General features: G+C 40.5%; 1 protein-coding gene across 2 annotated transcripts; it reads right to left on the bottom strand.

Annotated features, from left to right (window-relative positions):
* Positions 1-682: 682 nt before the first annotated feature.
* Positions 683-14,837, bottom strand: CRABP1 (cellular retinoic acid binding protein 1). 2 transcript variants are annotated; one of them, XM_053954426.1, is made up of 4 exons: positions 14,688-14,837; positions 13,226-13,404; positions 10,426-10,539; positions 683-1,005 (listed from the first exon to the last, which is right to left on the bottom strand). In XM_053954426.1, the coding sequence occupies exons 1-4, from the start codon at positions 14,758-14,760 to the stop codon at positions 955-957; spliced, it is 417 nt and encodes a 138-aa protein (XP_053810401.1). In that variant the 5' UTR covers positions 14,761-14,837; the 3' UTR covers positions 683-954. The 2 variants fall into 2 exon arrangements, with proteins under 2 accessions (XP_053810401.1, XP_053810400.1); XM_053954425.1 differs by lacking the exon at positions 14,688-14,837 and adding an exon at positions 13,785-14,031.
* Between the last annotated feature and the right edge of the window lie 13,120 nt (positions 14,838-27,957).

Raw genomic sequence — 27,957 nt, 5'->3', positions numbered from 1 at the left:
TGGTGGTTTTTTCATTCTGGAACTATGGCCCTGGTTTGTGAAACACTAGTTGCTCAAAGAATTAAAGGTTGAATCACCAGAAGTGAGAGTTGTAACATGGCATCATAACAACATAATGGAGGGGGAGTGAAGCCTTTGGAAATTCTCTTTGTCACAGGTGAGAAAAGCAGCATTCCTCAGCTTTATTTTTTTATGGCCAAAACAAGTAAAGTCTGTCATATTCTTCTGGCTCTCTGATCAGGCCTGAGGTGCTTGGGTGTGATGACAATAAGTATTAGTCATGATCACATTATTTGTCCTGTAGCAGGAAAGGGGAAAGATCTCACCTTGTCTTGTCTGGCTCAGCTTAAGCACAGTCCCAGCAATCACAGCATACACAAATTATTCCTCAACAGGGAAGAAGAGAGGACAAGAGATAGAGAGAGGAGGGAGAAGGAGAGAGGGCAGAAAGAAGGAAAGAAGCAGAGCTCTGGGTTCAAGAGAGCAGCCTGCAGTTCTGTGGAAGGCCTTGCCATCCACTTGCTCTCCATCCCTTCGTGTTGCCCTAGTAGGTGTTCCACGACAGCACAGGACCTGCCAACAGCAGGGAAACTCCACACTGACTTCAGCAGAGGGTAAAAAGTGTTTCAGTCCTAACCAAAGCACTGCTGGGTTTTCAATTAAAAACACCCCCAAACAGCTGTGAGTTATGCCCAGTAAGTTTAATAACTGAGGAAACCAAGGCAAGTGACAACTACAAAATACAAAGCAGACATGAAAATTGATGGCATAAAAGTGGGAAGGAATAATGTCTGAAATGAAAACTGAAAGCAAAATACACTTAACAAAGGATCTGGGTTCAGATATAACACACATGGTCACATACAACACTGTAACAGCACACATAGATACTCATTATACTGGGGGTTTTCACAGTTCTCCACTTCATCCCAGATGACAAGTAAATGGATGGGTTTATTCTCTTACATAAATTCTTGTGCACACAACATCATCAGCACCAAAGGTCTGGAAAAGAAATAAAAATCAATCAAAAGAGATAGAACCAGCCAACATTTAACACCATTTCAAAGTGTTATTTTTACTAAAGTAACCAGTTCTATAGCAGAAATACTTTTGCTTATACCTTTTGACAGATAAGAGTAAAGAAAGAAATCATTTTGAAAGAGGAATGCAATGTAAATGACCTGTTTTGCAAGGCAGGATGGATTTTGTTAGAACGATAAATGATGCATAAATTCTTTTTTTCTGTAGTTTCTTGGCATGAATTGATAAATAAACAAGAGAAAATAAAGTGAATTTGGAATGTACTGTTGTTATATTTAGAAACAGTTGCAGCACTCTGAACTAGAAATGCTGAGGGTGGAATTCAGATGGCGTGTTCCAAAGGTATTCTTTGATATTTGCAGATATAAATTCAAGCAGGCAAATGAAGTCAGTGGAGGAAAGATGAAGAGCAGGAGAATGTACACCTGTAAACATAACGCTGCTGCAAGAGGCTGACAGCTCCTGCTGGGATAGCAAAGCTTCTCTTCCAGGCTGGAGTTGGGCAGTGTCAGTGACAACCTTGCTTCAGGAGACTGTGCCCTTCACCAGTGAGCTTGTTAACCGTGAGAAGGATCTGGAATGCCCTAGAGATTATCGGAACACGTAGGCAGGACAGTGATTGTGGGGCTGTCTGAGAAAACCACCTGAATCCCAAAGTGTTTGTATGCCATTTGGCAGGCTAGAATTTGAGCAATTAAGCATGAGGGAAACAATGGGGGCAAGAGTGAGGAAATAGAGACTGAAAAAAACCTTCACATTCAGCTATGCTGACACGGTTTTGAGCTCAGCACTAACAAGGTCTGAGGTGGGGTGTCTGGCTGTGGTCACTACCATGAAAAGCATGCATTAAGAACTACCCCAGTTCATTATGAAAATTCAGCTAGGCTATTTGTTTTAATGCTTTCTACACCTGTTTTGGCCAATACTTTGAAAAGACTTGGCTTTAAAACTGATTCTGGCTTATATTTTGTTCACTTTGTTGAAGACACAAGTCTGTTAGTATTTAGGAGATACAGACTTTGTTTTTATGCATATCAATGTCATATCAGTGCTTAATAAATATATATTTTTAGATTATACATTAATACATCTGAAAATTAACATTAAAGGATGTGGATAGTTCTCTATTGTTCACAGCACCAGCTGCAAATATCCTTATTATGGCTTCCTTCAACATTTCCAAATTATCCACAAAGGCAAAATTATTTCAGCAGGAGTTTTGCCAGAGAGAGGAAGTAAGAGTCAAGACCTTCCAGGGCTCAAGGTTTTCTGTGGAGACTGTAAGATCCCTGCAACAGTGATTGTCTTTCACATTCAGGTTCTGGTAAGCACAGGGAGGTTTGGGTCCCCTGCTGCTACTTCAACACAAGTCATAAACAGTAGTAAAACAATTCCTGTGTAGTGTTCTCCCAGAGCTGGCACAGCCCCAGTCTGGCAGCTGGAGCTGCACTGCCACATCGTGAGGTGGGAATGGATGTCACATCAGTCAGTTCTAATGAGAAAGGCTGCAGCAGCTGCTCGCCAAAACTCACGGAACCTCCCTGACAAATTTATGTCTGCTCTTTCAGGCAAGTTAAGAGAGAAACTCCTTCCCCTAAAGCTAAGCAACAGCAGTTATCCTCAGAAGAGATCAGCAGTTCTATTGAGAAGGAACACTGCAGGGAAGAGTAGATGGAAATAGATGTGATTCATACTGCAAGGGAGCCACTGTAGATCTGAGCCTCTGAAATCGCAGTGTCCAGTTCTCAGACTGCGCTCCTGGGCCGAGCTTGCTCCTAAGACATCAGTGTCGTCTGACTGGCAGCTTCCTTGGAAGATTCACAGGAGGGAGTGTGGAAATAAAGATTAAAATTTGTGGAGGAAGAAAAAAGACGTAAGACTTTCTGGGAAAGCTCAGTAGTATGGGTGAGTAGCAGCAGCACAGACTGCTGTGCACTCAGAGAGTCGCAGCTCAGCGTGTTTGTGACACAGGATCCTCACTTGGTACTTCCAGCATCCGGCTCCAGCTAAACCTCTGGACTTCCAAAAATTTCAGGCAAAGGATTACATTGAAATTACTCTGGACAAAAATCAAGTGCAGAAAATATGGACATACTTGGGGACCCCAAATTTTAAAAAATCAGTTGCTACACACAAGGACTCCACAACACAGCATTCTCACAGTCTGGAAAGCCACTATAATTTAGCACAATAATGTCTTAAATCCGGATTGCAAAGAGATAGAAATCATGCAAAGCACAATTACAATTATTCTGGAGTACCATGTAACCACTGTGCACTTCTCAAACAAGTAAGACATCCTAAGACCCAGCTTAGGTTATGTGGCCTCTGACCTGTTTCAGGAATAAACTGCATTTTTTAGCACTCAGATTTATACACATTCAGATGATTAACAATGTAATTGAAGCACATAAAGGGCTTTATTATCACAGTAACATACAGGTTTCATTGTGGACTTACACAAAAGGTGTTTTCCTATCTTGTTGTGACTCACTATCATTTGTTCATAAAACTCCATTCAGTGTTACTAAAGAAAGCAAGGAGGAATATGTTCAAACTTGCTGCATTCTTTTTCTTGTGGTAACTCACAGAAATGTCTAATGTACAGATGGGCCCAAGGTCAAGGAAGGATCCAAATCCAAAGGGTGTTACTCCTCTATTCTTCACATTTAAATCCTTGTATTCAGTGGCAGGATGAAGCAGTTTAGTGTCTATGGTTTCAATTCTAGACTCAAAAGAAGTGATAGTTCCCGTTCTAAGAATCAGACTTTAAATATTTCCATGACCCAGAGCAGTAGAACTTCCAAATGAAAAAAGAATGAGCAATCCTGGCTATTTGGTGGTGAAGTTTCATCAGAGCTACTGAAAAAAAGTGCAATGCTACCAAATTGTAATTCAGATGTAACAAGAAGATGCAGGATTTTCAAACACCACTTTCTCACAGGCTTGGAAAAGTCCCACTTATGTCATAAAATGCTACAAGACAAGGCTTCTATCTAAAGGTAAAATAGGATTTTAAATGTGCCACGACTGCAAATTACGGAATTGTTTTCTTCACTTAGCTTGTCATAATCTGTAGCTAAGAGTCCAAAAGCACACTGCAAACAAAGCCCTGCGCAGGGGGATAATCCAATAAATTGACCTCTCTCAGTTCACTCAAAATCTGATGACCACTGACATCATGAGAGATTAAAAGAGAATTACAGGGCAGTAATATATTTCTGTAGGAGCAAATCTGCTTTTTGAAGGCCTTCTTTATAGATATTTGCTGAGGAGGCTTTGTGGTAAGTGAAGCACACAGTATAATGAGGAAGAGTGTGATTGAAACAATCACCTGGGAAAGATTACTTCTGCCAGTGTATGCAAAAATCTCTTTATCTGCTCATGACTGATCAAAATGCAGAGGCAACTTACAAAAGGAAGACAGAATCCATCGGCAAACTGATGGAGAAAATAAGGTATTACTTAAATGAATCCTCAGAAAAGGCTTTGTCCCCCTGCACACTTCCATGTTATCTAGAATAAAGATACAAATCTTCACAACAAAGGCATGTTGCCTATTTCCGTTCTCCTCCCGACTCCCATAAAATTTTAAGAAAGAAGTTGATCCTCACAAGGCCATAGTCACTGAATGTGCAGCCCCCACTTTCAAACTTGGCTATTGATAGCAAATCACCCAATTCACAACCTCATGTTCCTCAGGGAACTGACAGCACCATGCAAAATCAGGTGATTTCTCGAGGGGCCTAAATGTCAGTATTTGTGTTTGAGCACTGCTATATTTTACAGTTTCCTCAAAGTTATGCAGCAAATGAATGACAGACACCTGAGACAATAGCATCTCCCAGTTGTAACTGAGAGCCAGGGCACAGAGGAAATCTAAGCTACAAGTGATATTACAAGAGGCTGCATTCAGGATCGGGTGCAGCCAAAATGCAAATGGCTTTCGCTTCTTTTTTTGCTGGGGATGTGTTCCAGACAAGGCTGTAGTAGTGAGCAGGGGCTGTAGATCCCTAAGCCCCCTTGTAAATCTGCTCATGGCAAAGAGTAAATTAAAGCATTAGGCCCACATGCAACACTCACACATGCATTATTACAGGCTTCTGAACTTCTGTCAAGGCTGCCCTAATGGGAACATCAGCAATCCCCTCATTCTGAGCTTGATATGTATGACTAGACCCTTCTTTTGATAACTGATTTTATGTAAGATCACTCTCCAGAAGTTATAGAAAAGTTAAACACTTAGGTAGTTTGACACTGTTTGATGCAAGGCTTAGGCACATCACACATTTCAGCATCCCGCTGCAAAATCTCTTTCCAGATCTGCATTGACCCTTCTCACATACTATGTTTCATTTCAGAACAGAAGTCAGCAAAATCATTTAAAAAATGTTCACTCACTCATCTAGGCTCCACAGTTCACTAGTTTTGATCAACTATGGCATGATTTTTCTGAGGAGGGAATGTAGAATAGAAACCATGCTTGAACCCCCACCAATGTTCTGATCTTTGACCCTTGCTACAATTGATTCTGAGAACCCCTGTGTGATAGGTGAACTGTGTAAAATGTGGTCAGAGGCTGTTTTTAAAGCCCCTCTTCAGTAATCATCCACTTTAAAAACATTTGTGTGTTACAGATTAAACTTAAATCGATAGAGGCATGAGCAGCCATGAAAGCAGCAATGCACCTAAGGTTTGAATATAAATGTGTCTCATTTGAATAGCCAATATTTGTAAGCAGTATCCTTTAACTTTGCAAAGAGCAGATCTTTTGTTCTGCTGACTTACGTAAGTGATTGATAGCTCATTAATGTCCCTGGCAAAAATACACAGCAGCAACAAAAACATTGTGAGTATAATAAAGGGAAGAAAAGGCACTTAATTCCAGGTCAAATTTTTCAAACAAATGAAAGAAATATATATTTTTTGTGTTATATTCCGATTTTGATTGCTCAAATGCTAATCCAAGTAAACTTTATGCATGCAGAATTGCAAATACAGATATCCTGACTCTGTGTATGCATTATAATCCTAAAGTACAATACAATGTAAAGATACAGTCAAGACAAATAAATGTGGACTTTGGTGGGGAACTACCCTTTGCACCCTCCCTTGCTTGCACATTCCATGTAAATTTTATCTACATTGTTCAGTAATTCTAAAAATGCAGTGCTGAAATCCCAGCAAGTGCATCAGATGAGATTAGAATAAACAGCTTTGGTAAAAGATGTTGCAATGTTCTAGTTTTAGATCAATGTTCTGATTTTCAGACCATCTTTTTATAAAGCAGAACTTGATCCTCCTTCCCTCCCTTGGCTGAAAGAATTCTTTTTCTAACAGGACTTCAGGCCTACATCTGTCATTGTATGAGCCAAATATTATTTATCTACTAATAAGAGCAATTTTTTTCTCCATGCTGCAAGGAGCTAAGGAGAACTGAAGGCAACTGAAGGCCTTTGCTAACTAAATAGTGTGTTCTCAGCATCTGTGTACCAGAGGACATGATGTTACTTGCAAGACCATCATTTTACTCCAAAGAAATATCTTTGAAGAACATAAGGAATTCTTCTGCCAGGATGCAAGAAAGATTGATAATTATAGGGTAATATGGTTTCTATTTTAGCTCTGTGGTAGTCATGGCAATTAAACACTGATTTTTTTTTTTTATTATATGGGCTAATAAATGCATTTTGTTTAATATGCTGTGTTGGAGAAAAAAATATATCCTTACACTAGGAAAAATACCATAATCAAATGGATCCCCTAAGCAATGTAGTATTTTAGATCAAAATTATGTGGCAAAGCTCCAACATTTATGGAGCCAATACTAACAGAGTAAAACTAATTTCTTACCCCCTGCCTGTTACCCCAAGCCTTTCTTCAATTCATGCCTCAGTCTAACACAGTTTACATTCTTTCTTGCAACTCAAACTGGGTATGACTTTTCTTGATTTCTTCTGCAACTGCATATAATAGTGAATAAGGAGTCTCAAGACTTCTTGAAAGAATTTTTTGTGATAGAGAAACAGAAGCAGAGCCTTACTGAAGCACATCAGAGAGAGCAAAGGAACAGAAAACATTTCTTAGGTAAGCAGGGAGATTTAAGAAGTGTGAAGATGGGAATTGTTAAATATTTGGAGCAATATGGACAGCAAAACTGAATGAGAATATATTTCAGGTCCTAAAGATCCCTAAGAAAGCTCTAAGAAATCAATTTAAGTTGAATCTGTTACATACAAACATTTTAAAGTGGTTGGTTACTGAAGAGGGGCTTTAAAAGAAGAAGAAGAAGAAGCAGAAGAAGAAGAAGAAGAAGAAGAAGAAGAAGAAGAAGAAGAAGAAGAAGAAGAAGAAGAAGAAGAAGAAGAAGAAGAAGAAGAAGAAGAAGAAGAATACAGATCTCTTCTTCTCATTGTAATCTTGGTTTTGAAGTAAGATATAAGTGGGGGTTTGCAGACTCAGATCTAAGGAAATTTGCCAAGCATAAAATAAAATAATCTAATGTTGAATCTTTGCTCACTAGAGTGATGAAAAACCCAAATACAGTGGAGAGGCAAGAGAGCAATAGAGTCTTCTCACTAAGGGCTCTTATTCCTACCTTGTTCCCTTTTAGAGCTGCTGAACACACCTCAGCCAATCTCTTCAAATAGTTCAGCTTCTAAAGCTCAGTTCTCTGAAGGAATGTTCTGGGGCTTTAAAATTAGGGACCACAGATAAGAAAATGTCACTTATCCTCTTCTGTCTCTCTCCAAACAGTTGAACCTTTTGTTGTCTCCCAAAAGGGTTAATTTTCAGCTTTTTTCTTCTTCTTTTTTTTTTTTTTTTTTTTTCCCCAGAAGGGTAATTTCAGCTTCTGCAAAGGACCAGAGGTCTCACACCACCATTACTCCCAGAAACACCTCATTGCTGAGCTTTCGGCTGTCGGATCTTGAATATCAACCCACGTATTTAAAAGGTCTGTACATTCAGTCCCATCAAATGTCATGAAGGCTTGAAAATGCTTGTCCTGAGGACGAATTATTGTCATAATATTTAATAAAGCAAAAGAGGTCACTATGCTCAAAGAGGTAGGAGAATGAAACTGTATTTCATATTGAATAGTAAAAATGCAGAGAGAATGATCTGGATCACTTGGAAACAAATACCAGATTTTCGTAATGGCCACAGTAAAACCACACATTGCAACCAATGAACGTAATTCCAGCTTGCCTGAGTCGGGAAGGGGATCGGTCTGGGGAAATGGAGACCATAAAAGAGTTACCAAAGCTTTGCACTATAAATCAGGATCATTTTGGATAAGAGTAGGGAGAGGAAATCACCATAACATCAGGTGCTAGATTGCTAGCAAAACAGTGCATGCCATTCTGGTTTTCTTAGTTTAAGAAGGAAATTGATAAATTGGACAGGGTTAAAAAAGCACTCAAATAATGATTCAATGAAAGCTTTCTTTACATTAAAAGACTCGAGGTATTCCAGTGGTTTAGCTTCACAACCAGAAAGTTCTTCTAAGAGGTGGTTTGATCTGGTATTAAGAGAAGTATTTGCAGTAACAAATTCTAGGCATATTATTTAGGTTCTTTTACACACAATATGTAATGACTGGAAGTTGAATCTACACATACACAGATTTAAAAAAAAAAGTATATTATAATGGCAAGGAAATTAACCAGGAAATCAACTTATCGAAAGTTCTGAGTTCCTATGAAAGGAAATATGTTAATAAGAAGCAAGTTCTTATAATTTATATCCTAATAGGAAAAATAATTAATTCACGAAAGTTCAACTGTATTAAACAAGAAAAAAGGTTAGATGGCTTTAAATCTTTGAATCCCTCTGGTTCCTTATCTAAGTTCATTGTTCCTCCCCAGCAGGGTAAGTTCACGTTGCTGCTGGCAAGAGGCAATTGTATTATGAGCGGCTTTCTTGCTTTGTTTGGAGCAGTGCACTTTATTTAACAGCTGCCTCATCAGCTTGTTGCTTAAATAACAAACTACAGAAATGTATTGTTAGAAAGCTGGAAAAGTTCTAGTTGAGAATATTTTGTCCACTGCATTTCATCTAAAGATGCAAAGCAGACATCAAAGTACTTTGCCTCCTAAAGTTTTGTGATAATATAAAGAATTCCAGCGGTTGAATCAAAAGAAATTATGCAGCATTGGAGTATTCATTCGTTAGAAACCAGTGTGATTTCACTAACTGCACATGTCCTCATGTGGGTGAACAGTTCCAAGATGTCTGGAATAATATTAACACCTTAGAAGCTTTTTGTTTATGCTTGGATAGGTTTGGGTCCTGTTTTTGTTTCAGATACAATCTTAAAAACAGAACTCTATCTACTTTAGAGAAACACTGGGGAGGCTGTTTGTTTTTTGAAGTGCAGAGGTTTAGTTAGTGTGATAGTTAGAAATAAATCCTCCCTGCTTTGATGTTTTCTTACCCACCACTCCAGGAGCCTGTCTTCCATGTCCAAACTGATGAGGCATAACAGTCTAATCAACTATTTATCCAGAATTCACAAGTTAGAACATGTGCAATAAAATGATTCTGACCTCGAGCTGAACTGTGCTACTGTGTCTTTACTCAGATGCAGATACTGCATTATCCAAATTAATATGGAGTGACTACTGAGGAAAGATGCAGCAAAGAGAACTCTGCCAGAAGTAAGTACAATCTGAATAAACAGACCCTGTGTGACTGAGGGTGGGCACAGCCAGACGTGCTGCTCAGAATGCCTACAGTCACACTGCTGCCAGATGGAAGCTCACACACCACTGGGGGGATATTGCCTGGCAGCAAATGTGCAAGTCTCTGTATTTCTATGAACCTCATGGAGGCAATTCTCAGTCTGACTTGAAGGTGATCAGGGAATTGGGGAAGGTGGAAGAGATATGGGAGGAAATGACATGTTTTTCAGAAACAGGAGGGATTAGAACATACTCACAACATGCATATCTTTCCTGCTATATGCCATGTGACCATGGATAAGAAGCAGTATTATGCACATGCCTAAAAAGAAGATTCTCCAGAAATGAGGTCAAATGCCTTGATCTCACCAGAGAAAATCTGCAATAAATCAAGCAAATTCTTTGATGATGTTGTGAATTTACAGAGCGGAAGTGGCCAACTTGTGATTATTCTACCAGTACTAGTATGGTTAAAGTTTTAACAATCAAATGCAAGTCAGAATATGCATATATATCCATTAAAAAAAAAAAAAAAGGGAAAAAGCGCAATATATAAATTGTTAGGTAGAGGATTATAAAAATGGTAGTCTTCCAGATGGATTTAAGTAGGGAAAAATAATAGCTCATACTACTACTACAAAAAAAAAACCCCAACTGTTAATATGGAGCACGTATTGAGGGAGTTCAAGTTTCTTACCAAAATCAGCTCATCATTAGCTAATTCTCGAGTCCAGTATGTTTTGGGACCATCTCCCTCAATAAGAGTTTGTTTGCAGTAGATCTTGTTTTCATTCTCCCAAGTGGCCAAACTCTGCAGGCAAGAAAACCATTAGGAAATACATTAATTATATTCTCCAGCAGCATAAGACAGAGACAACAATGAGCAGTAGTGAGAATAATTGCTCCACTAAAGGAGCACCACATAGATAGCCAAAGGCAGAGGAAAAAAGTAATCAGTGGAAAGCGGTGAAATAAAAATTAAGGTGTGATGGGGCATTTTGGAAAGAGGAATATATTAGTAACAAAGTAATTGCAAATGTGTCTTTTCAGTGTGAGGACACTCAGTTTCCATCAAATGCTTGGTGTTGGAAAGTGTAATTTAGGAACACGCTAATGTAGCATCTACAGTCCCAAGCGTCTTTGTACACATATGATTTGATCTGACATATTATTTGTCACTACAAAGTCCCCTAAGAGTAAAAGCATAAACAACTGCATATATCATGTAGTCATACGTAATGCGATATTTGTCACTTACAATCTTTCCTGCTCAACGGCACTGTGCCAAGTTAACTGTGTATTAAACATACTGAGCTAACAAACTAGAATAAATCACAGCTAAATTTAAAAAACGTTGTCAGAATTCAATTGTTTGTGACATTACTTTCTTAAGGTTATGAGTCTGGAAATTGAAATACCCTTGGGCATTTTTCAAAGCATTTGAATAACGACTCTGAAACCACTAAAAAATAAAAGAACCCAAAATGACAGGATTTTGTTAAACTTTCACAAACAGGCAAGCCCTGACTCTGTTGCTTTTCACTCGAGCACTGAACTGTTACTCCACAGTGCAATGGAACAGCTGTGCAGAAGGATGCCCTGTAATGAATGTTCAAGCTATCACTTTATAACTACACAGGGGAGACATTTATTAGTCTGTGATTATATACATGTACATATACACGTGCGTGTGTGTGCATATGTATGCCTAAATCCAAGTTAACAGTTCCCAGACTTTCTGAGGGAAAAATCCCTTTACTTTGATTTAAAATTAGCTCTTTACTTTTTAAATATTTTTCAAAACAATAGATTTTATAAACCAACAAGCCATCTCAAATGGCAGTTGCAGAAGCTGTGCCTTGAAGTACAACCATATATGATGCCGTCTTTGTCTGCACAAACAATGGATCAAGTTAGTTGGCAGTACAAAACCCTCCATCCCATAAAGTACCAAAATCTATCACCAGTCAGCAGTTTTGCCAGATACTGCAAACTACATTCTGGAGTAATTTTTTATTATCTGTCAGTTTCTGCTCTGTGGCCACATCTTGGTTATATACACACAGCAGCAGAACTTATTCCTGAGAGTGGACTATAAATAATTTCACAACACATGGAAAAAATTTACTTCTTCACAAAATCCATTTCTTTCAGGTTTTTCCAATTTTCATAGGTTACAGCCATAGTTATTGTTTTTCCATCTGCAGCAACAAATCCTTCTCTAGGCAGCGGGTCACATTTATTGTATATGCATAATGCATGAAGACACTTTTGTTGAACAAGATAAATTAACAAAGCCTGCAACATTTCCTGGACAAAGTGTTAAATATATGATAACTCATCCTAGAGAGCAAGTGGATGTTCTAAATATTCCCGATTCCCAGAATCTGCTTCCTTTTTCATAAATTTATGTTGACAGCAATTGCACTGAAGACAGTAAGTTCTCAATTTTTAGTGACAAAAATGGTCTCAAAAGCTGACCCAAGAATTAGGAGAGATCATATTTTGGAATGTACATTATTTCACCAACACTGGATACCTTTAATACTGGATCCTCATTTGAGACTACCTTCTGAGAATCTTTGTTTGTACTTCTTTTATAAGAGTTTTATATATACTTATATATACTTCTTTATGAGAGTAAACTGTCTGAAGAAAGCATAACTAACACATGCCTCCAATAATGGTTTTCAAAAGGCAACTATGACCACAGCCCAGTTCCCCAAATCTCAGATCCCACATATCTACACCAGCCAGAACCTGGTGTCAGATGCTGCCGACTTAAATCCCCCTCCACGGCCACAGAAGTGGTTGCAAAGGTAGAGGAGCAGGGTCTCACACACAGAATCAAGCCCAAAACACTCCAGTGAATGCCCTCTAATGCACTTCTGCTCAAGGGGAGGGTGTAACTGATGGTATAATACCTGCTGAAAGCCTGTCTTACACTGTTAAACAGCTATCTATCAGTAAACTGGACATATGCACTTGGCAGGGGTGTGAAAGAGGCTTTCAGCCCCAACCAACCAACAGTCTGTGGTCCTGCTTGAGAGCTCATCTGATTCAATCTAGGACAAAAGCTATGTCAGATCTGTGCACTAAATCCTGACTCTTGAGGTCTCTCTTGCTCCACCATTTTTTTTTTTTTTTTTTTTGTGTCAGGGACAGACGCTGGGGAGAGCTTTCACTGCAGCTGAGGTCTTCAGGGGAGAGGGAAACAAAAAGAGAAGTAAACCCTGTCAAGCTGGAAACCAAACACCTGAACTCTGCTTTTGGGACCTGTAATGTCCTGTTGCCTTGAGATTTCAGTTTTGTCCCAAAAGAGGGACAAGAGAAGTGGCGACCATCCAGAACCCCCAGGAGTGCTTCAAGGAGAGGGTGGAGGGCAGCAATGCCACCGTCTGGGTTCACGAGCAGCAGATGTGCTTGTCCCATCTGAAAAGAACTTGCCAACACACACACCCCCCACACATATGCACATGCCCCATCTCTCCTCCTACCCTGCACTTTCGTCCATCCACCGTCTCCTCCTCAAAGCTTTCCCCGATTTTGAAGTTGATCTCAGTGGTGCGGACAGTGGTGGAAGTTTTGATGTAGAACTGGTCCCCGTCCTGGCGGATCTCCACATGGGGCTTGGAGGCGGCTGCCACCGCCACTTTCCTGAGCATGGCGTTGACACCTGGGCGAAGCAGGGAGGAAGCAGAGCTTGAAGTCGCCAGCCGTGCCCTGGGCTGACCTCGCCGAGCATCACGCGGAGCGCGGAGCGGGGCGAGAGGCCGGGGCAGGGCGCGCAGCCCCGCGGCACAGCTCGGGAGCGGCGGCGCTCCGGCAGGCTCCGCTCGGCCGGCACACGCGGGCTCTCGCCGAGACCCCTGCGGCAGAACGCCGGGCCAGCGGCAGCCCGGCTCCCCGGGCAGGGCTCTGAGCCGTGCCCCGCACCGGCGGGAGCCTCTGCTGCCCGCGGCCGACGCACGGAGCTCTCCCGGGAGACACCGGGCACCGGAGCGCGGCTGCAGCCGCCGTCCCGCGTCCCCTCCCGCGGGCTCCCCCGCCACTCACCCAGCGCCTTGAGCAGCTCGTCGAAATTCTCGCTGCTCCTCATCTTCCAAGTGCCAGCGAAGTTGGGCATGGCGGGGCGGGCGCTGCGGAGGGCGGAGGGGACGCGGCGCTGCTGCTCGCTCTCCGGCTCAGGCACCTTGTGAGTGGGGCGGACCGCGGCGGCAGAGGCAGGGAGAGCCGGGCACACCCACCCGGCCCCCCACCCCTTCCCTCGGGCCAGCATCACACCGCCAGACAGCCAGCCCCCTCGCAGTCATGGCCATCCATCCATCCATCCATCCATCCATCCATCCATCCATCCATCCATCCTTCCTGCCCTCTCCATCCATCACCGTTTGTCGCCTGTCTTGCAGGCTCCACAGCTGCCCCTCCTGGGGCTGCCCAAGAACGAGAGCCTGATTGTCACTTGTCCCACAAATGAGGTGGACAGTGAGGACTTGATGAAAAGCCCCCGAGGCGGGCAAGGAAGGCAGGGCTGTCCAACCAGGCGCCAATCTCCCCAGGCGCACGCTGGGCTGACCCCACCACGGCAGGTCCGAGGCACAGCAGCCCATCACACCGAGCCCCGAGCCCCCGCAGGCACGGGCCTCCCAGGTGCCAGCCTGCCCCCAGCACTGCTCACGGGGACAGCCAGCAGGTCCCAGGGGTGGCAGGGAGCAGAACCCTTTCCAGGATAGGGAACTGTTGTAAGGAAGCTGTCACTGCCCTGAGCCGAGTGTGAAGGGTGAAGGAAAAGAGAGGCACAGCAGCTAAAGCATTCCCCACCACGGCCAAGCATTCCCAGTGCTCTCTGGCACTGCTGGCAGCAGGAACATGTAGGTGCAGAACTGGCATCAGGAAGAACAGTGCCCGTGGCGGTCACAAGCTTTTGTGGAGAAACACAGCAAGTTATTTCACACTTACTTAAATTAGCACCAGTGTGTTGAAGATTAGACTGCTCTTCTGAGCCCCTCATGCTTCCCATGACCATTTCCATTGTCTTTCCTTTGAATCCCTCGGTTTCAGGTCAAAGATGCTACATTGAAGTTCTTTATTGCAGCTGATTTATCCACATGATAAAGTGGAACAGAATTTGAAAGGTTAAGGCATATGGAGTTTTTCTGCTGCTGTTGTGCATAAGGAAATAGTCAAAACATTCAGAGGCCTGTGATCTCCCACTCAGAACAGAGCCAGATGTATTTTAATTATAGGAAAAGCTTTACTGAACCAACTTCATGGTACACTCACAATCATTCTTCACTTGTTACATTCTGTAAAATGAATGCGTAGGTTACTTGTGTATAAAATGTGTTTACTCCTGGAAAATGAATAGTTCTGGGAGTTAATTTAGCATGTTAGGCAGGATACTATATATGCTGAAATTTGCTCTCATTTTTTATTCCAGGCAGAACTTCACCTGAGTAAGAACCACAGAGCAGAACCAAGTACTTGTCTGTTGATTGTCACTCTTTTTCTACTTATTTTTGTTTCTGCCTTTCCAGAAGAACACCCTGGAGACCTGGCATAGCTCTTTGACAGAAATATTTTGATTAAAAATCTGGTTTTCTTCCAGGAAATGAACATTTCAGAGAGGAATATATGTTTTCAATAACAGGGGTTCTCTAAAAAGAGAAACTGAGCAATACAAACCCAAAACAAAAACCAGAGCGTGAAGTATCCTTCAGTTGTTTTAGTAAATGACATTAAATTAATCTCCATCTGAAATACTTTGTTTAAAATTTCAAATCGCCTCAAAGAAAAACACATTTGAAAAAAAAAGAAAGACGCACAAACAATTTCCTATTGCAAGTAGGTTTAAGATTTTCAAATGTAAGGCTGCAGGCCCAACAAACACATACCAAGCCTGTATATTGTATGAAACGCTGAAGAAAAACCCTGCTCAGACCCTCAGTTTCAACTTCCCAAATGCACAACTGAAAACATGCTACATGCTTTGCTTCCAGAATCCTGCAGAATGTGCATACCTGGAGCCCCGTGGAAGTGTTATGGCTCACTCCTTGCAGGACAAAGTCCTTAGCTAACTATGACAATGAGTATGAGCAGCATAAACCAGATGGGAACTCCTATCTCTACATGAGAAAACAAATCAGCTCAGAAGATTTTAAGGAAGGACAATTTATTCTTTAAAGGACCATTTAAGCTCTTCTGTTTGCTGAGCCACTGATACAAACAAGAACTATTCCAGCAGACGTGACCTGAGGGAATGTCTCTAAGATGTAGGATGCGTGTTCTAGGTGTTGCACTGTGGCCATTGACCTATTCCACGAGGACCAGGAGGGAGCCTTCAAAATACCCTTCATCTAGAAAGTGCATCAGGCAGGAAGGAAGAAGTGCCTTCAGTCAATAAAGGCTCTATTCTGCAATGGCAGCACATTGAGCTATTCATCCTAAATATAGAGTGCTTGAATTACATTTTTATTTACGTTATAATCTTACTTAAATACCATGAGGCACTGTTCTGCCTATACAATGCAGCTTCTAAAACAGAAACCCAGTTACACTCTAGAGTATCTAACTGCCTCTCTGTGGCAATGTGTTCAGATTCAGACCTTATTCATACAGAGAGGCAGTTTCTCTCTTTCCAGCACTGCGTAATGCAGGCTAGGCAACTGTTCAGAATTAGACTTCAAAGTTTGACCCCAGAAGGAGTTGCTCCCCTCTGAGAGTGAGGGTCCACTCTTGCCAGCATGGGCAGGAGACAAGCACGTGCATTTCCAGAGCCAATGACTTTCCTCTCACCCATAGTTCTTCACGTACACACAGTAGTTGAACTGATCACCAACAGTCATTTCCCCCTTAATCTTTGAGTTACACTCCTTTTTGTATCCTCTCTGCATGCTGCTTCTCTTTTAAATAATTTATTGTTTTCCTCTTGTTCTCAAAAATAAGTCTTCATGTTTCTCTGGCTTTACTAATTAATTTAGAAGTTAAACTCCAAAGTCAAAAGGAACATAACTTTGCTCCAACAAAAGTTTAAAAGCAAAACATCTCTAGTATTTATGTCCTTTAAGACAGCCAAAGCTCAGTGAAAAAAATGATCTTTCTGTTTTTCCATGTAGTGTTTCATGAAAACCTTGTGGATTGTAATCCCATTGCATGGTGCACTTCATAGATCCTTTTTTCTACCACAGCAGCAATAGGAGATCCTTATCAGGTCATGCTGAAATAACTCAGACTAAATGACAGTTTTACTTTTCTTTCAATCTCCTTCCGTATGAAGTTTCCCCATTAATGTTATGAAAAACAGTTTGATTTTCAAAACATGCCCCTCAGCACTTTTTCCCATTGGCATTTATTTTATTTACCTGAATCCTTTAAGGCTGATCCTTTCCTACAGATGTACCTAATTAATCTTTCCAACAGTGCCTCTAAGACAAAGGAAAGTAATATAGGTGCAGATGGGACCAGGGTACTCCATCATCTATACAAGTAAGTGACCAGTAATGTGACCAAAACTATCCCCTTGAGGTTATTGACTGACCACTGTGAAGTCACACAAGGCTCAGGGTAAACAATAGATTTTATTTACTAAGGTGGTTCCCTAGGAAGAAAAACAAAAAAAAGAAAATATTGGTTTAAGGGGCAATATAATAAATTATTTCTGACATGAATAAATTGTACAACTGGAAGGCAAATTGCCATCATAAATTTATCTGCCAAATTAATTTACAATGGGCCTCTAGCATGACAATTGGTGAAATGTAAGATGATGTGTGCATTTCTGCTGTGCTGCACCGTATATTCTACTGCATCCTTATTAAGTTGAAAGAATACTGACTATTCCCAAGCTGAAATGCTAGAGGGATTTCCAATGCCAAGCTATCCTTTTGGTTTTTGAGACCTAACTAATAGGAAAGTAACTGAATTCTTGCATTGTTAGGGCCAAACAGTAAAGTTTTTGCCGGTTTTATGATCAGTAAGAAAAACAGATATGATTATCTTAATTCCTTCCCTGTAATATTCCCTTTCACAGGGAACTAATTAATCTGTGTTCTTTCCCACAATCAGGCTTTTAGTTGGCCACCTGCTCTATCTTCTGATGTGCTACAAGGATACAATGAAATTGAGAATTGTTTCCTTAACTAAAGTAACATTTTCTTCTCTGACTCTGAAAACAAAGGGAGTTTGACTGTCATTTCACTTGGGCATTAATTCTGCAGACTGCTGAGCAACTTGATCCTGATCCAGCAATGCATAGCAGCAAAGTAGTAACACAATCACCATGAACTGGGCTTTAAAGGTGCTCATGGGTGTGTTTCCCTGGGCCAGTACCAGAATAAAGCCACAAACATCAGGAAAGAGGAAAATCAAGATCACTCCATCTCAGACTAATGTTCTGTCTGTAATATAAATTAGTTTAGAACACTGTTTTGGAAAACGACTTACAAACTGTTAAATAATTTTATAGAAGGGCCATACTGAACAACCAACATCCAATATAGATTTTCAGTAGCTGGACCTTTTAACATACACTTGAGCATTTGTAACGTAACAAATTTGGGCATTGACTGAGAGTGTGAGGAATGTAAGTGACATTACCTTCTGACCAAATTGCCCAGCTACCACCAGCTGCCTTGAACAATTCCTGCCTCCTGAAAGTCAGATTCTGCCTGTGGCTTGGCAGCTGAAAGGGAGTCATCAATCCCCAAGCCCCTCTGGCTCAGACAAAGCAACATGGCAGAAAGTGACAGCTTAGAAGCAACATTAACAATCTGCCAATTTTAAAATACAGTATTGGATGAACAGGAAGGGAAAAAGTCTATTCACATGATTACAGAGAGCTTTCTGTTTTATTGGGCAAAACAATGTAATTCAGAAAGAAAAAACTAAACCAAGGATTTATTGATTTCAGAATCCATGGCCTGAGGTGAAAGTCATCCTCTCTGAAAAGCATTACACATGTTTTAATGGATTTTTTTTTTTTTTGGTGGAACTCTTAGTCAAGGATGGCTCTCTGAATGAAGAGGGTCGTGGAAAGTCCCAATAGGTTTTTTCACAAACTAGCAAACAAGACATTAGCATTCTTTTCTCTTTCCTCAACTTTCCTTTTCTTTAGCTGAAGGAAGCTATTCAGACTGATTTGACTAATTTTGGGAGTGTTCCCCTTCAGCACAGTACCTTCATTTCAGACAAGGTAACGAACATCTCCTTAAGCAGTCGAGTTACTGCACCTGCTCACAGGCAACCTAAGACAAGGACTAAGCCAGGAGAGTAGAGGACCTGAGGCAGGAGCTTCCTAGCCTCCTGAGATTGGGATACACTGGTCTACATAAATCTCCAGGAGACAAAATCAAGCCAGCTCCAAGCCAAAGAGTCCTTCATAGGTACGTCCAAAAGTCAGGAGCAAAGTTCCTGTTCCCCTATCAGAGGCTTTTAAGGAAATAACTCATAGGATGTATTTATTTGATGTCTCCAAATGTGTGCTTCAGTCAGGCAAAGGGTAGAGATGTTGAAAAAACTGCTCTTAAAACCCAGCTTTTCCTTTGAGCTTTGTCTGGTAGTTTCCCCATGTGGCCACTACAAAAATCTGAACAATACTAGAAAAGTGAGAGCAGTGCTCTCTGTCACGGCCTTGCTTTGCTATTTCAGGCTGTGACATTGCTGAAGTTGTTAAATTGGAAATGCTCCCTATCATTACTCACGCAGAAGAGTTGTCTCTTTTTCATTAAGGGGTTACCACGACACTTAAAACCAGGGATTTTCATAGAGGCTTGCAGGAACCCAGCAATTCTCCTTTTCTTGAACAAAAGGCATTAATAAAGCTGTAGCTGTCAATAGAAAAGTAATCAAACTGTGTCAGCTCTCTGAAGACAATGCAGGTCTATTAAGATTGACTTAGGCAGGCAGATGGACTGAGCTGATGTGTGGTCATTAGAGATTCTTAAAGGACCTTCGTCTCCAGGGATGGAGGACCATGGTATTTTTTCCAAATGTCCAGAAGAAGAATGAGTGAATTCAAAGGAATATATTCTCATTTAGGTCTGGACTGAACTCCCAACAGGGCCATGTCCTGAAGCTATAGAGGCCGTGCCATTTGCACAACCAGAGGTTTTACTCTGGTGCCCTGACCTTTGTGTATGTGTTAAATTCAAAAGCTTTCCACTACATCTGGCAGACAAAAAAAAAAAAAAAGATGAAGAAACTTTATTTTCTCTTTCCTAACAAAACAGAGTATTTAGCATTCCACATAAATTAGAACCAGGAAATAAGGATCTTATCCATTAATTCAATTTAAAATTCCAAATGTCTTTGAAAGGCTTTTCATCAGCTTATTTCGAAGCAATAAGTCTAAGCATTTGAGCTAGTTCTTACCAATACAAACAGCTATAACTGTACTAGTTTCAAGGAAGACATGACAATTTATTCTTTGAGAAGATGAGGTCTAGAAATACGTAAGCTGTAGGTGCTCTTACTCCTATCAATTCTTCTCCAAGCTTTGCTTTGTCCTGCTAAACTTTGCTCAGAAAATGACCTTGAGTACAACTGCTCTTTCTGTTGTTAACCCTCTGACCTTCTAAACTAACATCCTTTGCTCTTTCTAATTCAGAAGGTTTCTGGGGCTTATTAACTGAACAGGCCAAGTGACCATTCCCAACCGAAACCAGAGTCCCTGACAAGGAGGTCATTGTTTTCCAGGCTTCCTCTCTAGTACTAGATCTGCAGATTTCAGACTGAAAAAGAATAATGCAGACATTCTTTGTCTAAACATTATCTGGAAAGCATCAAGATAACCCAAGCCACTTCCTCGCCTATTAAAATTAGAGGGGTCATCTCTCAGGGCCTAAGTGATTATGGCCGGAGTTTTCAAACTTGGATGATGACATTTGTAGCAAACTATATCATGAGGCATCTAAATAAAAGAACCTCATCCTTCAGAATTAATAATAATTTGAACTAATGTCAGTCAAAAGAGAAGGTACTCAGCATCCCTATGAACTGCAATATTTTTACTTATGTCCCTCACTATACACTTCGGTGAACAGCCGAAAGCAATCAAATTTGGAAAGTGTGAACAAATTTCTCAAGAGAAGATGCTGTAATTAGGCTTCTAAGTTTAGAATTTAGGATCCGCAAGATCCTTGCATAATACATCCTGGAAAAAAAAGACATTCTAGCCAAGACACAGGGGCATATTACTATGGGCTCCAGCTCTCTCAGTAACAGCAGACGATGTCCATGCAACCCATTAGTACAAATAAGTCATTTTTCTACAGCATTTGTCTCATTTTTCCCAAGAGCCCCTCCCTCACAAGAAACCATTAAAAAGCTAATAATCGAGGCAATCAATTCTCCACATTTTAAAACCTGTTCGAGCCCCTCGTATTTGAAAGGTGACGGCAGTAAGTGCAGGGGCTGCCGGAGGAGGCTGCAGCTCCTGCCAGCAGCACCACCTAGAGCAGGGCGCGCTCCGTGTCCCTGCGCCCGAGCTCCTCCATCTGCGTCCCAGATGCACTCAGCCTTCAGCGGCTTCCTGCGAGCATCTCCCGTCAATAATGTTAACAGGGAAGACATGGGAGCGGGACAGGATGCTATGTCAAGTAATTTCGAGACATCAGTTCTCAAAGTAAGGCTAGGTGAAATACTGCAGTTGAATTCCAGGAGGGTGTTTTTAGAAAAGGTGACAAATAGAAAGTTCATTACATAAGGTACACTGTTAAAAGGGAATTGCTAAACTTTACACTTGGTTGTGCTGATGAAATCTCTTTACTTTTCAGAAGAGCTGACAAAAAAAAAAGGACCACAGTGAAGCTGCAGGGATATTAAAATTTTTATTTTACTGTAGTATTGGTTTATTTTGTAAAGAACAGCAACATCTTTCCATGCCAGAAACCTAAACAGCAATCCTAAACCACAAATTTCTGGAGCAAAAAGTTAAACACTTCCTTTTTACCATTAATTACTGTGGGTCACTGAATAAAGAGCACTCTCCTCATCTGAACTCAATTTCTGCCACCAGACTGTCAGATGGCTATGGCTTTCCAGCCATACAAGAGATTCTCCCTTCAGAAAAGACAAAAAGAAAGGCATTGGTTTTTATAAAATTTAGAGTGTTTGTGACTGGGCAGATAGTTTATAAAAGCAGAAATGCCATTACATGCAGACTTTTAAAGCAATAGTCTACAACTAAAGAAAAAAATTTAATAGTTCCATGTAAACAACCAGACCTAAATCATAAAAGGGCCGATGACCGCAGACAACACTCATCTTTTTCAACAACACACTGTTCTCTAACGTTGCATTTAAGAGGCTCTCCCAAGATTAAAGTCCCCATTATGTCATATGCTATGGATGTAATTCTGTCTACATTTTTCCATTCATAAATAATGGTGAATGCTATTTTCTCAGTAGAAACAAATCAGTGTGCATATCTGGGACCCAAGCTGTTAAATCTCTGCTAAAATGAAGGCTACAAGCCTAAGCAGAATCTCCAAAGAGAAACTGAGCCCATATGTCAGAGACACAACTTCAGATTATCATAGCTGTCAATGAAGAAATCGTGGTATATTGATTAATTTTGATTTTGCTTAATGAGCTATGACAAGCCACTAAGATGAATGCATCTTGCTTTCTGGAACAGGAGGGGTCCTGCTCACAATATCACTGACTTAGAATGGGTGTCTCTCTAACGGGTTTTTTTTTTATTTTGTTTCTGAAATTCCATGATCAGCTGTAGTAATGAAAAGACAGACCAACCAACTTAAAGAGTAATGGAGGCTACTTTTGTGAACAAAGACATGTTCCGGTATCAGGAGCAAGCTTACTGGGAGGGCTGTCTGTGATCTAAAACAGCAGGAATAGTGAATAATGACAAGGCAATTAAACTGTATTCAGGAGCTTCTTGTGCTCCAGGAATCTGAACTCACTGTCCAGTAAGGACTTGATCTGTTACAGATTTCAGCAGACTGTGGCATAGGTGTAGCACAAGTGTGGCACAGGTGGCAGAATGCCTAAGCAGCCTATGGGATACCAAATACCTCTGCTTCCAAGTGCCACATATGGGAGCTGTACCTGCAAAGCAAGAAACTGAGGAGCAGAAGCCGTGATCAAAGGAGGGAACTAAGAACTGGATAGGATTCTGCACCTTGTTTCAGCCACAATGGACTCACACTCTCCAGGCCAGCACACAAGGACAGATTGTGACATCAGCTAGAATTATCTTTGTCTGTGTTATACACATGACAGGTTTGTTGGTCTTCTCAAATAAAACAAACCTCCCTGCAAAAGAACGATACCTTGCTGCTTACGATTTTGAGATGTCCCAGTTCTAGAAGCAGTATTTGCCTTTGAGATGTGGGCTAAATATCATGGACTTAATAATGAAACACTTCACTCATTAGAACAATTATAATAATGAAAAAAAAAAAAAAAAGAGTTTACCACCCCTTTGAAGATAAACAGACCCCTTACTTTCTGCTGTTAAATAGGACCTTCATTCTGATGATTTATTTCTTGCTTCGGAAAGACACTGCCTGTAGCTGTGATTAGACAGAATATACTTTCCTAACAATCTCTAATGCGCTTCCCATGCTTTTTAGACTAATGACTGTGACAGAATAGTTTGCTGCTGGCTAAAGGTTTCAAATTTCGTTTTATCTGACAGTTCTAAAGGCTTGGTTTTACCATACTCACATGCAGTGAGGGGTGTGACACTGGCTATATATATAGTGTGCCCCACCACAAGTCAGTCTGGCGAGGAAGAAACCCCACAAATACATGTAATGTATTAGTGGCTTAAGCCATTCTCTGCCACATCTGAAATTACCTCTGTGCCCAGTTCAGCTGGCACACCTTTCACATGGAGTCCCCAGCCTTGGAAAAGGGTAAGCAAGAAATAGGTGAAGTATTTGACCAGTAATATTGTATGATCCTGATGAGGGAAGCAGTCTGTGCTGTCAGCTCCAAAATGTCATTCATTCCTCTGGATGCTGTGACACTAATTACATGTGACAAGAAGAGTAGGTGGGCCACCACGTTAAATACAAACAGACTCCTCACAACAGCAATGAAAAGTGAGACGGGAGCAGGAAGGATAAGTGATACACTGAGAAGACAGACTGATAGCTGACTACCTATGTGGGATTCTAATTGAAGTTGTATGCAATGTATGCCTTCTGAGGCAAGAACTAAAAACCCTCAGTACCTTGCAGGGGCTGTAAAACTTGTGGGGTTTTTTTGGGTTTTTTTGTTTGTTTGTTTGTTTGTTTTTTTGGCACAGATCTTAGCTCTTCAGAAAAAAACCCACTAGTAAACTGGAAAAAAAGATCTACAGCATGGTATCCTGATTCTAAATGTGTACCAAAAATGCAATATAAATAGTGTGTAAGGCCAGCTAGAGCTCATATAGCACTAATTAAGTGCATGACAGTCCTGACTATTATATCCAGACGCCTGTTTATTTCTGCTTGTCACAGCCCAGCAGCAGCACACCAGCAACCCTCGTGTCAGAATAGATTAAAACCTTTCATTTCCTGGCCCTGGGCACTGACAACAATAGAAAAGAGAAGGTCATTTACTCATGATAGCACTGCTTGTTTTGGAGTGGCTGTGCTGGACTGACGCTGTGATTTCTAGACACCATGTAACGTTTGAGTGGAAGAGAATATGAGGAGAACGCCTTGTGCATGAGTAGAAAGATGATGGGAGTATTAGAAATATTTACTTCACAAAGCCACCAGGCAAAATAGTTTTTAAGTTCTTGGCATCTCCCCCAGGCTAATTGTTTCACTTGTGGGACAAAAAGAAATAATTTCAGATCTTATCAGAATATTTGGAATCTTATCAGAAGATTATGAAGAAAAATCACATCCCTTTGTCTGCAACTTCAAAGAATGCTACTGTAGGAATCTAATGCTTTATTACTACCTATCTGAGTATTATGCTTACATAAAGCTGATACAATTTAGAGGTGCCACAAACTAAGAAAACAACTCATACCTGTCTGTGATTTTCTTGCAAATTCCTGTAAATGTAGAGAAGCAGAGAGAGCACTATTCTGATATTCTTTACAACTGGTTTACTCTGCGAACTGTTGGCTCCAGTAAATTCTGGTGATTTGCTCAAATCCTCTCTGGAGCCAGCTCAGTCCTGTAGGGTTAGTTTCAGTTTAAAGATGGGAGGGAAAATCTTAGCCAGGACTATGCGTGTTCACTACGGTCACCCATGAGCATGCAGGAGCAGTGTCACCACACTCAGTTGTTCCACATCTCCTTTTATGTCTTTACCGAATAAACAGTACAGAGAAAAGCATTTTTAAAAATAAGAGAAGTAGTAACAAAACCACAGACTTGCAGGAGGACTCCCTGTTGCACCTACTTCAGTTTTAAACTCATTGCTTTAAATTGATTTGGTTTTCTGCCAGCTGTATCTCACTAGGGTGCCTATTTTCAGCAATAGCATGAAAGCAAGCTCACACTTTTAAGTGAGATGTTGGACTTGGATTTAGTAAGGAAAAAAAATTGGAAATTAAATTTAAAAACTCCTTGTTATATCCCCATCTTCACATGAAAGTACAATGTCAGAATAAGCCTCTGGGTCAGGCAAAAACAGAAAATAAAGATGAGACTACTGCACTTCACACTTGCAGAAGAACCCCTGTGGCATAAAGCTCTGCATGAAGAATGTGGCAGAAACACAAACTTTCCCTGCAGATGCTAATATGATCTGCTGCTTTAGAAAATCATTATTTCTCTACCACTTGGATCAGTTCTGTGAAGATTAACTCATCCCAGAATGGATGTCACTGTACTGGATATCTAAGAACTTCAACTGACAAAACCCCAAATTTATGTCTTTCACATATATACACTTTTGTAAACAGCACCTCCTCACCATTTCTCCCTAATACACAGAACAGTGCATGGCATAATAATAAAACTGTATCTATGAGACTGATTGATGTCCCTCACTGGAGATATTCAAAAACTATCTGAATGCAATCCTGTACAATATTCTCTAGAATGACCCTGCTTGAGCAGGGAAGTTGGACCAGATGACCCACTGTAGTGCTTTCCAACCTTACCTGTTCTGTGATCTGGTGACTTCACTGTTACACAAGCTTTTAGGAAAAGGCACTGTTTTATCTGGAGCATTATAAAAATTCAGCCATCTGCTATCACTTCCATTAAATACATGTCACATTCATACACAAAGAATATTATCCAAAAAGCTTAGAAAGGCACTTTGATATGAATACACTTCTAAAGCAATGGTAAAAAGGGGAATCTATTCCTAGGTAAAGATAAGAAAAAGCAGGAAAATACTTATTTATGCCGCTTTCAGAGTTTTACATCAGAATCTACATAAAACATTGTTTTTCACCCTAAAACATTTTAAAAGTAAACTATATTAATCTCCAAGTTTTTAGTTATTATCCACTCCAAAGCAGTCAAGTACTAACTTTCTGATAAAGCATAATACACACAGAGAAAGACCTCTTTGGAAAGACCCACTAGACAAATAGACAAACCAAACAGAGAAGTACTACTCTTCATCATGGCAATAAATCTCAGCTGCTATTCTAGGAAAGTCTAAATCTTGGACTTGAAAGGAGCTGTTTTGTTCACTGAAACTGTTAAATCAAATAATCTCTCTGTGACTGCATGTTTCTCTGTGACCACAAGAGGTATTTCTAGTTTATTTAATGATATTTAATTAAGTCTCCATTAATGCTTATTCTAAAACAGTTTAATCATTACCAAGAATGACTGCTATTAACTGCAAAGAGGGTAGCCCTGGGCACTGAAAGATCAAAGAGTAATAAATAAGCTTATTGGTTCAGCAAGGCACTTTTAAATCTGTCTATAACTGTCTCTGAAAACTTTCTCAACTTGCTAATGGTGCAGTATTATAGTTCTGATTGCATTTGAGTTAATTTAATTATGCTAATTATTCACAGTTTTCTTACCCGGGTTGTTGCAAACCATGAGCTGGTGGATGTTACAACAGTCGGGGCATTCATGCACAGGCATCTATTTACTTCATTTCTAATGCACTCTAACATGCTGATACATCTGTTCTTGTTACTTGACTGTTTCAAAGGATACTGATTTTGACATCAATCCAATTATTTCATCTGGAGATTATTTACTATATAATAATAATAATTCAGAGCAGATCTTCCTACCCGACAGACTCGGACTGGGCTGTCTGCAATCTCTCACGTGTGCCCAGTGAAACCAAAGAGGCTGCTCCAGGAGTAATGTACTGTTGCATGTGAAAAAGAGAAGCAGACTCCAGCCCATTGTTACAAGATTATTGCAGAACCCATTGTACTGAGTGCCAGATGATAAAAGGGCCAGCGTTTGTAGTTAGGAACAGTCTTGAGAGTGAAGACAAGTAGCTTATGCTTAGCAAGATACCGTTACAAAAACAAGTGAGTCTGTGCAGATGAGTCAGAATTGTGATAGGAGAATTGTGGATAGAACAATCCAAATCATCAAGACAAAGAAAAGCAGAGACTCAAGTCCCAGGATGAAAGTTTGGCCCTGTGGCTGTCATTATCGTAGGGATGTTACGGGGAAAATCTCTGAAGGCTTTAGAGACAGGCAAATAAAAACACAGGAAAGAGGCAAGTCAAAAATGAAGTCCAAGTCTAGAAACAGACCTGAGAAATACACAGAATTATTGCGTTTTCCTCAGTGACTAGGAAAGACATAGGGGAGATAATGAGCTCTTTTTGGCTAGTTTGAACTTCAGCTGGTTGTGAGGCTTTAATGAAAAAAGGCAGAAACAAGTATAGTGATTCCAACTGAAATTATAGGGGGAAATTACATTACTCAGAGGTATGTAAGAGAAGAGATTTATTTCAACAAATATGCTTCGATAATTACAAGCTGTTATTAATTTAAAACTAATTTTACAAGGTCACTTCTACCTAAAACACAACTGAACAACAAGAGCTACACTCAGGATGTATTTCCCTTGAAATAGCAGGGAATCAGAAACATCAAGGGGACGTTGACCTTTACAGAGATCTCCAGAAGAAATCTACAGTTACCTGCTAGATTGGGGTCCTTGGATTTATTCTGAATCCTAAAATCTGTTCTTCCTTCTCTTTTTCAGGTATATGTTTAGAGTTCTTTTTTCTGCAATGCTTATTGTTTTGTGGTGCAGACTTTATTTACACTCCACATGAATCCTTTATCACATACAGCTTCACATAAGATACAAAGGG

The sequence above is a fragment of the Vidua chalybeata genome, chromosome 13, assembly GCF_026979565.1.
Source record: "Vidua chalybeata isolate OUT-0048 chromosome 13, bVidCha1 merged haplotype, whole genome shotgun sequence".
NCBI classification, from domain to species: domain Eukaryota; kingdom Metazoa; phylum Chordata; class Aves; order Passeriformes; family Viduidae; genus Vidua; species Vidua chalybeata.
This window is presented reverse-complemented; position numbering and strand designations above follow the sequence as displayed.

Coding starts and splice junctions, on each gene's coding strand:
- CRABP1 (XM_053954425.1), bottom strand. CDS start 14,007: ATGCTGGCCCGAGGGAAGGGGTGGGGGGCCGGGTGGGTGTGCCCGGCT. Junction 13,405..13,784: donor CGAGCTGCTCAAGGCGCTGG/GTGAGTGGCGGG, acceptor TGCTTCGCCCAG/GTGTCAACGCCATGCTCAGG. Junction 1,006..10,425: donor CTAATGATGAGCTGATTTTG/GTAAGAAACTTG, acceptor TTTCTTTTCCAG/ACCTTTGGTGCTGATGATGT.